This window comes from Terrapene carolina, unplaced genomic scaffold (genome assembly GCF_002925995.2).
Source record: "Terrapene carolina triunguis isolate 2854851 unplaced genomic scaffold, T_m_triunguis-2.0 Scaffold96, whole genome shotgun sequence".
NCBI lineage: Eukaryota > Metazoa > Chordata > Testudines > Emydidae > Terrapene > Terrapene triunguis.
Window position 1 is genome coordinate 58,274,883 of NW_020664447.1, and position 13,415 is coordinate 58,288,297.

The 13,415-nt window shown below is 39.4% G+C and overlaps 1 protein-coding gene across 3 annotated transcripts in view; it reads left to right on the forward strand.

Annotated features, from left to right (window-relative positions):
• The window catches only part of MIPOL1 (mirror-image polydactyly 1), a 292,979-nt gene extending 281,921 nt beyond the window's left edge, over positions 1-11,058 (forward strand). For all 3 annotated transcript variants that reach the window (XM_024195976.3, XM_024195975.3, XM_024195977.3), the window contains one exon: positions 9,469-11,058. In XM_024195976.3, the coding sequence (XP_024051744.2) occupies positions 9,469-9,535 (67 nt within the window). In that variant the 3' untranslated portion in view covers positions 9,536-11,058. The remainder of the gene's footprint in view (positions 1-9,468) is intronic.
• Positions 11,059-13,415: the final 2,357 nt, after the last annotated feature.

The following is a 13,415-nucleotide window of genomic DNA, read 5'->3' on the forward strand; positions in this document are numbered from 1 at the left end:
TATTCATCCTGTCTGACCTCCAACATAACACGGGCCCTAGAATGTCATTCTGGGTGACATTCTAGGGCCCGTGTTATGTTGGAGGTCAGACAGGATGAATAAAATGGTCCCTTTTGGCCTTAAAAGATAAGAATCCAGTTCATAATCCAGTTCATAATTTCTGACTGAGCCCAGAGTGTTTTGTTCAGAAAGACATCCAGACATGATGTAGAAGAATATTTGTTAAGTGTGAGGAAAGCCGCATGATGCCTCTAAACCATATCAAGACTTTATCCAATAAATAATCTATTGCAGGATTGTAGAAGATCTGCCACTTGATCTGTTAAACACTGACATCTCCCGCTCTTTCTGTCTACTGCCTCTTACTCATCATGGAATGTGTCAGAACTGTTGGGTTTGGGAGAGGCATTAATGTCAGCAAAATACATTCCACAAGAAACCATCAAGCACCCAAGTAAGGCCATCTTCATGGCCTGAGCCTAATCTAATCTGTTGGACAGATAACCAAAGGTTAGAATGTAGTTTTATAAGCCTTTATATAGTATTTCAAAATCCACAAGGGTTTTGTTTTTATTGCTTTTATCATCCATCTGCAGGTAGAAGCTATTGTTTTGCCCTAGTCTATGTATTGCTGTGCAGATAGCACATAAGGCTAATTGAAGGATGCTATTCTCTAGTAGAGGTAAATTTTAGGTAGACCTGAGCTGTAATCTCCCCAGTGATCCCCTTGGAGCAGTGCAGCTCTACACAAGCCCTTACTCAAGGTTTGTGGCTAAATGTCACTGTCCACCATAAAATGGGCAGCTCAGGCCAGAGAAGGGGCACAGGGGGGAATGCGCTGATTCAGCACATCTCTCAGCCTTCGTCAGTAGATCTTATAGTAAGTCCAAACCCCAGTTTAAAGCTGTATTCCCTTATCTGATCTCCTGTAGGAGGGGTGAACTGACAGAGCAGTGACTAGAGCCCTATAGCTAATATTAAAGTTTCTGTCATCAAGAATTTTTAAATCTATTTTAATAAGGAAACTTCTATATAATTCAGAATTATTCATAATCAGAGTAGACATCAGCCTCTGGAAATCTGGAGCCCACCTCCAATGTATGGCAACCCAAAAGGAAACATCAATGAAGGAGAATCCATAAATCTACTAAAAATCAAATCAGTCAAGCACTTAGAACTGTCTAACCACATCCAGTATTCAAACCAGAACAGCATACATAAGGGACAAGAGAGCACAAACCTAAAGTAACTGCATAAGCAAGCAAGTAGACTATGTCTTGGAAAAGAAATCCCTGACTGCTTAGGCAGTCTGCTTCTTTAGATGGGACCTTCTTCTCAAAGATTATGAACATTTCATGAAGAATTTATTCCACCTGGTAACATCACAGTAGCAGACCCCACCAGTAAAGCTATTTGCTACTACATTCAGCCACAGATTTCCTTGCTTTTGGCCTAGAATTAACTCCAACTTCATATAAAAAAAGAGCACGATTAGTCTAGCACAACTCAAGAGTCTTAAAGGCAATACATCTCTTGCTAAAGTAAGAAATACTCATGTACCAGCTTTGCAGATGTCTTTGCCTTTAAACTGTAGGACTTTTCTTATTGTGCAGGGTTATTAGGTAGGCACTATAGAAATAAGATAAAGAATATTTCTCACTCCTTTTTATGCTCTTCAAATATGGCAATTTTTATCCATCCTTTAAGCATGGAATTTATTGCCCTTGGAATGTGCAGCTCAATATGACTAAAGGTGGAGCAGTACATATCCATATGAGGACATAATTTGGCCCAATGGTTTTTTTTCTTTTAACATAGGTCTTTGAATACATAGATACAATATAGCAAAAAGAAATTGCACACCAGTAAAGTGATATTTGTAAGGTGAATTAATCTCTTAGAGCTAGATTTTCAAAGGCATTTAGGCATCTAACGATGCAGATAGGTGCCTCGTGGAATTTCTAAAAATACCTAAGCCTGTCCTATTGAAATCAATGCGAGTTAGGTGCCTAACAAGATTAAGCACTTTTGAGAACTCCACTATGAGTCTATCTGTTATCTTCAGGGCCCTAAATATCTTTAAACATCTGGACCTTGGTCACTAGAGCTGATTTTTTTCCACCAGGCAGTCATGCATGTTCAATCTTCACTAAAAGGTCAGAAAAATCTCTTTTTCCTGAGTGTCCTCTTTGGGTAGCTTCAAGAGGTGAAGCAAATTGGGTCATGATCCATGCTTATTCTTTGGGATAAGCGTTGTCTTATACCTTTCAGTTATCCTCAGAAGAGCACCTCCTCCACAAGGTATTTCTTCACAGTATAAGACTCACAGCAGTGAAAAGATTAATTCATCCTGTTCTGCAAGATCATAGACAAATGTAATAAATATGTTTGCAACTTAACTAAAATATATCAAAACAAATACACAAAATGAATAAAAATGAATACATATATACTAGGGCTGTCAAACAATTAAAAAAATTAATCGCGATTAATCGTGTTGTTAAACAATAATGGAATACCATGTATTTAATTATTTTTGGATGTTATCTACATTTTCAAATATATTGATTTCAATTACAACACAGAATACAAAGTGTACAGTGCTCACTTTATATTTATTTTTATTACAAATATTTGCACTGTAAAAAACAAAATAAATAGTATTTTTCAATTCACCTTATACAAGTACTGTAGTGCAATCTCTTTATCATGAAAGTTGAGCTTACAAATGTAGAATTATGTACAAAAAATAACTGCATTGAAAAATAAAACAATGTAAAACTTTAGAGCCTACAAGTCCACTCAGTCCTACTTCAGCCAATCGCTCAGACAAACAAACTTGGTTACAATTTGCAGGAGATAAAGCTGCCTGCTTCTTGTTTATAATGTCACCTGCAAGTGAGAACAGGCGTTTGCATGGCACTGCTGTAGCAGGCGTCGCAAGATATTTATGTGCCAGATGTGCTAAAGATTCATATGTCCCTTCATCTTCAACCACCATTCCATAGGACATGCGTCCATGCTGATGATGGGTTCTGCTCGATAATGGCCAAAGCAGAGCAGACCGATGCATGTTCATTTTCATCATCTGAGTCAGAGGCCACCAGCAGAAGGTCGATTTTCTTTTTTGGTGGCTCGGGTTCTGTGGTTTCTGCATCTGAGTGTTGCTCTTTTAAGACTTCTGAAAGCATGCTCCACACCTTGTCCCTCTCAGATTTTGGAAGGCAGTTCTGATTCTTAAACCTTGGGTCAAGTGCTGTAGCTATTTTTAGAAATCTCACATTGGTATCTTCTTTGCGTTTTGTCAAATCTGCTGTGAAAGTGTTCTTAAAACAAATGTGCTGGGTTATCATCCAAGATTGCTATAACATGAAATATATGGCAGAATGCAGGTAAAACAGAGCCAGAGACATACAGTTCATCCCCAAGGAGTTCTGTCACAAATGTAATTAATGCATTATTTTTTAATGAGCATCATCAGCATGGAAGCATATCCTCTGGAATGGTGACCGAAGCATGAAGGGGCATATGAATATTTAGCATATCTGTCACATAAATACCTTGCAACGCTGGCTACAGAAGTGCCATGCAAAATGCCTGTTCTCACTTTCAGGTGACATTGTAAATAAGAAGCAGGCAGCATTATCTCCTGTAAATGTAAACAAACTTGTTTGTCTTAGTGATTGGCTGAACAAGAAGTAGGACTGAGTGGACTTGTAGGTTCTAAAGTTTTACATTTTTTGAGAGAGAGAGAGTAGTTATATAGCAAAAAAAATCTACATTTGTAAGTTGCACTTTCATGATAAAGAGATTGCACTACAGTACTTGTATGAGGTGAATTGAAAAATACTATTTCTTTTATCATTTTTTCATTTTTACTGTGCAAATATTTGTAATAAAATAATAATATAAAGTGAGCACTGTAAACTTTGTATTCTGTGTTTTAATAGAAATCAATATATTTTAAAATGTAGAAAAACATCCAAAAATATTTAATACATTTCAACTGGTATTCTATTGTTTAACAGTGCTATTAATCGCGATTAATTTTTTTTTTAGTTAATTGCGTGAGTTAACTGCAATTAATTGACAGCCCTAATATGTACAAAATGATGGGGTCTAAATTATCTGTTACCAGTCAAGAAGAGATCTGGGAGTCATCATGGATAGTTCTCTGAAAACATCGGCTCAATGTGCAGCGGCAGTCAAAAAAGCTAACACTGTTAGGAACCATTAGGAAAGTGATAGATAATAAGACAGAAACTATCATAGTGTCACTATATAAATCCATGGTATGCCCCCACCTTGAATACTGCATACAGTTCTTGTCACCCCATCTCAAAAAATATATATTAAATTGGAAAAAGTACAGAGATGGACAACAAAAATGATTAGGGATATGGAACAGCTTCCATATGAGAAAAGAGCAAAAAGACTGGGACTGTTCATCTTAGAAAAGAGGTGACTAAGGGAGGGATAGTATAGAGGTATATAATGAATATTGAGGAGAAAGTGAATAAGGAAGTGTAATTTACCCCCTCACATAACACAAGAACTAGGGTTCACCCAATGAAATTAATAGGCCGCAGGTTTAAAACAAACATAAGGAAGTACTTTATCATACAACACCCAGTCACCACTGAAACTCATTGCTAGGGGATGTTGTAAAGGCCAAAACTTTATAACTGGGTTCAAAAAAGAATTAAGTAAGTTCAGGGAGGATAGGTCCATCGATGGCTATTAGCCAAGATGATCAAGGACACAACCCCATGCTCTGGATGTCCCTACATTTCTGACTGCCAGAAGCTGGGACTAGATGACAGGGGATGGATCCCTCAATAAATTGCCCTGTTCTGTTAATTTCTTCTGAAGCATCTGGCACCAGCCACTGTTGGACAACAGGATACTGGGCTAGATAGACCATTGGTATGACCCAGTATGGCCATTCTTATGTTCTTAATATTACTTCCTATAGGTTATTGGCCTCCATCCTTTTTATAAAAAATTACCTAAATTAAGAGATCTGGTGTACCAACTAGTTTCCTACACCTCCCATTCAGCTATGCATGCACAATGGAATTTAGGCTACTATCTCTGTCATAAGAATGGCATTTGGAGCAACAAGCTCCACCGTGGATTAGACGGCACAACCAGGAAATCTGCAGCAGCCCAATTTTGTCACCTTTACTCACTCTGGGTAATACCTTACTACACAGGTAGTCTCATTAACTTTAGTTGACTATTCACAGAGAAAGGTGCTACTCTGTAAGTAAGGGTGGCAGAATTGGGCTTTGTGATGGACAACAGGGACATAGAATTATAGTTCCCAAAAGTGAGTCCTGAGGCTTGTATCAGGGGTTGTTAACCACTGATTTAGGCCATAGCACTATTTTATGGGATTAAGAGGGCTTTTAGGGGTACAAGTAGACATTTTGCTGGCTCTCTGCACAAAGGTGAATTTCACCCTCTTTGTGATTTAATTCATAATTAGCTGTTATTTTTTATTTCACAGAATTGTTTAGATCCATGTTAGAGATGTGGTTTCTTAATCTCCTACTATTAATAATCATTTTTTCTAATAATCAATACATAAATGCAAATCCATACAGGACTGAAATAAAAGGCACATAAGCTCTGCATAGTTTGTACTTGGTGCTGGATACCTCATTTTGATGATTGCAGTCATCATTCATCTGAAGAGCAGAAGCTATGATTGTTAAGCCTCGTTATTTTCAATGAGGCCTGACAGTTGCAAGGTTAAACAGAAGACAGCAACTTTCATCCTACTGGTATTTCTTTTCAAATATGGGCAACTCTTCACTAACTTGTCTACTTTGGTGTCCATTGCCATTGGTTGATCACAAAATTGTGACAATATCTACGTAGCTAAGCACGCTTGCAGGAGAAAGTTTAAACATTGATCTCTATTCCATATTTACCTTATGAGCTTAAAGGTACTTAAATAACTGAAACCATTGTAGTTTTCCCCCCAGGTGTGCAGCTGCATAGCATTGCTTTTAATACAACAGTGATTTAAATAATCACGCTATCAGGTGTTTCTGTTTTCCAAAAAATAATGAACCCTCAAATCTCAGACTTTCAGTGTGTCAGATTAGTTTCTTCATCCCTCTTGTTCCATAGCAGGGATTGTATTATCCTGGGGACAAGTACTAGTATGAGAGAGATTTTCATAGGTGCTTAAAGTGGCTGAGAAGGTTGTTATAATACTATTGAACATAATAAATAAGATATCTGTGACATCCAAAGGTCCTAGCAGCTGCTGAAAGTAAAGGGAGGTGAATGATGACATCTAAATCAGGCCTGGCCTCCTTCCCTTTTCATATTCCTATAACACTGAGCTTTGTGGGCCTGAACAGGTCTAGAGCCAGCAGCAGCCCTAGCCATTTTGCCAGCCAGGACAGAAAATGTTTTAGGACCATGCTCCCCGACAGCAGCTGAAAGTGGGAGAAAACACAACCAGCCAGTCAGGATCAGAGTGGGGGGAAAAACAGCACAGCACTTCAGCACTCCTGGAAGTTGGCACCCAGGACAACCACCCTGCTTGCCCAGAACTGGCCCTGCCTACAGCCCCCATTCGTGAAGATTAAAAATGTCATCTTAACCCTTAACCTAAAAAAGCCATCAAAGGAAAGCTGCTCTTCTTGGATATCTCACAGATCTTTTGCAGAGACATTAGGCGATTCCTGGTTGGTGAAGGATAGGGAACTGATGTCTATTCAATGAAAGAGGGCATATCTCCTGCAGATGGAAAGCAGAAAAGATACAGTGGGTCTGATCCTCAGCTGATGTGAATTGGTATCACTCCATTGACTTCAATTGTTCAAATTAAAACTGGTTGAAAAATGGAATTCCCGTCCCATGGGAAAAGATTTTGAAATTGTGTTTCATCCTGAATTCGGACGAAGAGTAGAAATCTTGGAATTTGTTTGTGAAACGAAATATTTCATTTGTACTTTATTAAAAGATTTCATTTCAATAAGGTCAAATCGTTTTGTTTCAACTTTATCATTTTGACTTTTATAATTTTATTATTTTTACTGTTATAAAAGTTGAAAGATTTCATTAATAACATATTTGTTATCAAAATGATGAAGTCTGAATGGACTGTTTCATCCCTATGAAATGTTTCAATAATTTCCCATCAAAAATTTCAACAAAATAGATGCACTGCCATGAAATGTTTTGATTTTGTCAAATCAGCATTTTCCAAAAGAAAAGCATTACATCATAAAATTTTCACAGCTATATTCCAAATTATTTTAAGTATTGTCCCTGAAATAGGAAATGATAAAATATATGAACTTCTAAGTAACAGGGAAGAAAAATATGGCCCATCATGTAGCTATGAGGTAAAATCCTTACATCTTCTAGGACCTAAAAGCCACTCACTTAGCCAGCCTGGAAAAGTATTTCTGGTTAGGGTAAACTACATAAGAACTGACTTATGAGAGTTGTGTTGATCAGGGTGGGTAAGTTGTTTCCTTCCTGACCCTCACCCCCAAAAGTTTGATGAACTCCTGTAGAGGCATGTGTTATGGCAAATAATGGAAATTATAGAAAATAAAAGACAAAAGAAAAATGACAAAGATATTTAGACAAGGGGGAAGAGGAAGAGAAGGAATAGTTAACCTATAATGATACTACCTATGCTAATACTTAAAATGTGAAACTACACAGACATAAAAACTGCATCTCCAGTACCTTCACTGTGGAAAATGCAACTAGTACCATCTAAATTTTCCATGTGTCATTTCCTGGTGCCTGTTGATAATCTTCCCCTCAATTGCTTTTGGGTAGTGAATTCCTAATCTAGTTTCAGGATTTAAGCCATCTGAATAGCACAATAAAAGGTGTAGTTTCATGGTGCTCAGAGGTTCCTGGAAAATGTGAGTGTTTCAGTACCTAATTGTACACATTAGTGAGTATCAGATGTTATAACTTGTGGCAGTAAATCCAAGAAGCACGAACTAATTCTTTTGCACTGAAGTCACTAATGCATCCATTAGGTCAAATGCATTTTTCAGCTTTAAAGGGGTTGAATTACTTTTATATTGAATTTATGTTCCAGTGCTGTGCAGTATATATGTGTATATATGTATTTATGTTACCAATGTTGTGCAGTATACAACACATATACACACAAAATCATCTCAGACCAGAAAAGATGGTGAACTTTCAGTGTTGTGTGCAGCTAATTGGACTCACAAGTCACAACTCTTGTTAACTGGCATAGGCACTGAAAATATTCCCTTTCCCTCAAAGTCCAGCTTTATGCTCTGTGTTTATTTGTGGGAGAACTTTCATTGGAGGATTACATAAAAAAATAGATAAACCGAGGAAATAGCTAAATACACTTTCATTGGAGTGCTTAAGAAAAATGCATGTGACTGAGAACTCCTGGACAAATTTAGAATTTGGGTTTGGTTATGTGCCAGGAAGAGTCTGATCTTGTGAGGCACTGAGCACCCTCACTCCCACTGCATTGAAGTCTATGGGAATTGAGGACTCTGAGCATTCTGCAGGATTTGACCCTAAATTATTGTATGCTCTTGTTTGTATCATCAATTCAAAACATATGAACCAGTGTAGAAATAACATCTTATACACTCTCAACTCAGAAACTTGACTTATCATGTATTTTGAAAAGAGATTTTGATATAAACACATATGGGATTTTTAGAGGTAAACATACAGTATGTGCAAGGCACATTGCACAATTGAGCTAAGGCTTGGTCTACCGTTAAAAATTAGATCGACCTAGCTACGGTGCTCAGGGCTGTGAAAAATTTGGCACCCCCAGCACCTTAGTTAGGTCAACCTAACCCCCACTGTAGGTGCAGCTGAGGATTCTTCTGTTGACCTGGCTACCGCCTCTCGGAGAGGTGCATTAACTACAGTGACAGAAAAAACCGTTCTGTCAATGTAGGAAGCACCTGTGCTACATCAGCATAGCTGGGGTGCTGCAGACTTGCCACTGTACCACTTGTAGTTTACACATAGCTTTAGTACCAAATGCTAAAAGAAAATAAGACAATTAGTATTGTGTTTAGTGAAGTCAACAGCCACAGAGTAGGGTTGTTGTTTTCCTCCAGGAATTGAATGTGCTGCCCATGTATTGCGGCATATCTGCAGCAAGATTTATTCATAGTCCTGTGTAAACTAGTGTGTCATGGGGGTCTCAGATACTGTATGTACTACACAGAGGGAAGATGAGTTGATATACACCTCTGACTGTGACTGGGTTGGGCTGTAGGTTAAAAGTTTCTCTCAAGTTGTCTGCATTCTGCCCTAGTGTCTGTCTTTTACAGTAATGCTTTGTTTCTTAGCATGACCACCACCAGGACAGCTTGGTTCAGTGCAAACACTGTCTCTTTCAGCCAGAACATTCCTAATGTTAGCTTCCTTTTTATTTTCTTCTCTCCCTTCCCCCCATTGCTCCCATCTCAGGTTGGAAAGGCTGGTGGACGTCCTGAGGAAGAAGGTTGGAGCAGGGACCATTAGGACTGTGATCTGATTGAAAGCTCCAGCCTAGGGAAGTATTCACATCTGGTGACCAGGCTGCTTCATTCAGCACTGTGTAAACACTAAAGCCTTAACTTAGCAAACAGTTGTTAGAAGTGGGACACTCCAATGACATTCCAGACTGAGATAAAATCAAATCATAAATGTTTAACCACTTTGCTGCTGAGTTGTGTTATTTGTCAAACTGTATCTCTGCAAACATGTATTTGCTTTAAGCAGCTGTATTGTGGTATGGTCAGTGAGTATTGTGGAAATCATTTGTGTGCTGTTTTAACAATAGTCTCTTCACGCAGTTAACATTGTCGGACTATAGTGTGCTGCAAGGCATAGCCCGGCCATGTTACATACGGCCTGCTTCAGGGGCCAGTCCTGCAAAGTGTAAAGCTACAATGCTATTTAGCAATCCGCAAACAATTGAATATTTTAAGGTTGAATGTATTTCTTACTGATAATAGAGGTTCAGATTCAATGTTCTATCTATGTAATATCATGGAGATGTTTTCCTCGTAATGCACACTCATAATCCCTCCGTATTGTAATTGTTAATCAGAATTATGTACATGCATCATGGGGAAGGTAGACACATGGCTTTAAAAAGACTTTCTATAGCTAGCACAGAATCCTACTCCAGATCCATTTCAGCTCCTTATAAACATGTATGTACAGTTAGATTTCACTAAAAGAGTAGATTCGTTAATTTGTAAAAATGTAGTTACATTGATCAGTATTGAAGCTGTAGAGATGATTATTCTGATTGTTATATGTCGCTCTTCTTCCCTCTCCTATGAAAGAAAATCTCTGCGGGGTTAATACTCCACCTTGCTGGGGCAAAGGAACTGCCGTTCACCTCCACTGTGTAAGGCACAGCCTCAGCTCTTCTATATCAATCTTCCTGCCTCCTCCTTTGAAATGGAAGCACTGAACATTCTGCTCAGCCCCCCTCGTCTGGCTTTTGTGTGTTTCTGCTGTCTTCTCTCTTTAGTGATTGTTTTTATAGATGCAATGAAAGAAGAGAATAGAAGAATGAAGGAAAGAAATCTGCACTATGCCATTTAATGTGGAGAATCAGACTCAGGGTCCGTCTTTCTGGTCAGACACTGCAGTACTCTGCATTCTTTGTCTGCAGACCTAGGCTCCTTTTGGTTTCAGTCTCCCAACTAGGCCACTTGCAGGGGAAGGTAGGTTTACCTGCAGTGCATAGTACTCGTTATGCCCCAGGAGACTCTGTGAGTGATTCCTAACCACCCACTCGGCCCCAAGTCAGACTGTGATTATTGCTTCTGAACCTCCATAGTCATTAAACCACAGATGACCCTTTCATGCTTCCAGACCTGGGAGCTGGTAAAACCCTAGAGGCAGTGGCGGCTCCAGGCACCAGCGCAGCAAGCGCGTGCCTGGGGCATCAAACCGCGGGGGGCGCCCTGCTGGCCCTGCGAGGGTGGCAGTCAGGCAGCCTTCAGTGGCGCGCCTGCGGGAGGTCCGTCGGTCCCACGGATTTGGCGGCAATCGGCAGTGGGTACGCAGAAGCTGTGGGACTGGCGGACCTCCCGCAGAAATGCCGCCGAATCCGCGGGACCGGGGACCTCCCACAGGCGCGCCACCGAAGGCTGCCTGACTGCTGTGCTTGGGGCGGCAAAAAAGCTAGAGCTGCCCCTGCCTAGAGGAACCTATGACTGCTGCACCAGGCTCTAGTTCCTCTTGTGCTCAAAGTGAGCCTGTAATTACTGTCTTGAGGATGCTGCTCTCACTAGATTGGAAGCAACTACTGCCCTATTCTAATACCCTTACTGTATCTCCAGTGGTGTACTGAGTGGCGTGCCACATGCTGTGGACACCCTTGTCCCAATTCTGCTTGAGGGAAATGGCCAAATAAGGAAGGAAGACGTTGTTGTCCATGCTTGAGTGACCTAGCTGTCACTTTCACATTTATCTAGGTGTATCTAGAATTTTCCCCTTGATTCACTCTTAAGGGTAGGGCTTCTGATTTTCAGTTTTAACTGGTACAGCGCTCTGAGTACAAAAAATGAAACTGGTGTTTATCCAATGAACACCGGAAATGGTTACTTGTATCTAAGGACTTGCCGACATGGAGCAATAATGTGGACTGTGGGGTGTGATTTCTAAAGCGCACTAATAATGTATTGCACATTAATTGGTCCATGTAGACGCAGCTGGCGTGCACAAAAGGTTCCCTAGTGCGCTATGACATAGTGCTGTTTGAAATAGTACTGTGTTCAAGTTCACTAGGGAAAATTATAAAGAAATTACTCATTACAGTATATACAGTATATACAGTAGTATATACTGTAAATGAGTAATACATATAATATACATCACTCATTGCAGTGTATATAAAGAGACAGCCCACAAAAAAAATCTACCCTGGTTTTTGGACAGCTACATAAAACTAAAAAAAAAAAATTGCTAAAAATAAACCCCCCAAAATGAAAAAAAGACTCCCTAATGAAAGAGCTCCTAGTCCTTTACATGCAGACTTTACATAATCATACTTCCATCCTCCCCTTTTATCCAGGAAAGTAGGATAGATCATACAAGATCAGATCAGCAGTCATTGAGTCAAATATACTCTTTCTGGTTGTGGCCAATAGCTGATTCTTCAGAGCAAGATGGTGACCGTCCATAATACAGTTGTGCCATGTTGTATATGAGGGAAAATTCCTTCCTGACTCTGTTTTACCATTTACACCATGAAACATGAGATCAGATTACCTTTTAGCTTATTCAGCTACGAATATTTGTCTTCTTTGGGAAAATGCTTGGGAAGGCTTATCTAAATGTGAAGGACCTCTTGAGTTCTAATCCTGCCCTGCTACTGGCTTGGTGTGTGGCCTTGGGCAAGTCACTTAGGGCCAGATTTTTAAAAGTATCTAGGCACCTAAAGATGCAGATAGGCACATAGTGGGATTTTCAAAAGTGCCTAGGTAAACTCCCATTGAAATAAATTGATTTATGATCCTGCTCCCATTGAAATGAACAGTTCATTTCCCAGTGACTTCAGTGGTGTGGGATCAGGCCTTTAATCTCTGTAGTGTAGGTGAATTCCTGGACCCATTAAAATCAAGGGGAGTTTTGCCATTACCTTTAATGGGGGGCAGGATTTCACCCTTTTAAGTTTCCCCATCTGTAAAATGGGGATAATAGTATTTTGCTTTTGCTTTTCCTCACGGAGGTGTTGTGAGGATTGATTAGTTAATCTCTGTACAGCACTTTGAAGGTGTAAAATACTATATAACTGCAAAATAGTCTTTTTTTTTTAGTCTCCTTATTTATGGGGAAAGGATGAGGCTCTGTCAGATTACATCCCGGTAGAGGTAGTTCCTTTGCCACCAGTTCAGAGTAAGGGCTTGTCTTCCATAGGCAAAGACTATGACAACGGTAATTACTGGTGTAAGCAGTGTCACCATTACTTTGATGTAGCATGGAGATATATGTGCATTTCATATCCCTCATGAGATTTTGTGCATTTCTCTATGTGATCGTGCAGCGAGTGACAGCACTGGGAGCCATTCATGATGCATGCCATGATAAAATATGTAAATAGTGTCACGTTGTCACCGGATAAGAATGTTATTAATGCTTTTCAGCACTGTAATTATATTCATAGTAAGCCTTCCCTAAGCCCTCACTAATTAACAATATTGGGACAAGTCAACTTTAACAGAACAGAACTGTGGCCCTTTAGTCATTTAGTACTGTTTTTCATTCAGCCCACAGCCAAAATCTCATAGTGTAGTTTTGTACATTGGTGTCAGGAAAGCTGCTGATAGTTGAAAAGTTCATAGCCCACTCAGTCTTGTTAGTGGAACCCTATAGATGAAATCAGTTATAACCCTCTTTAAATATATTCAGCT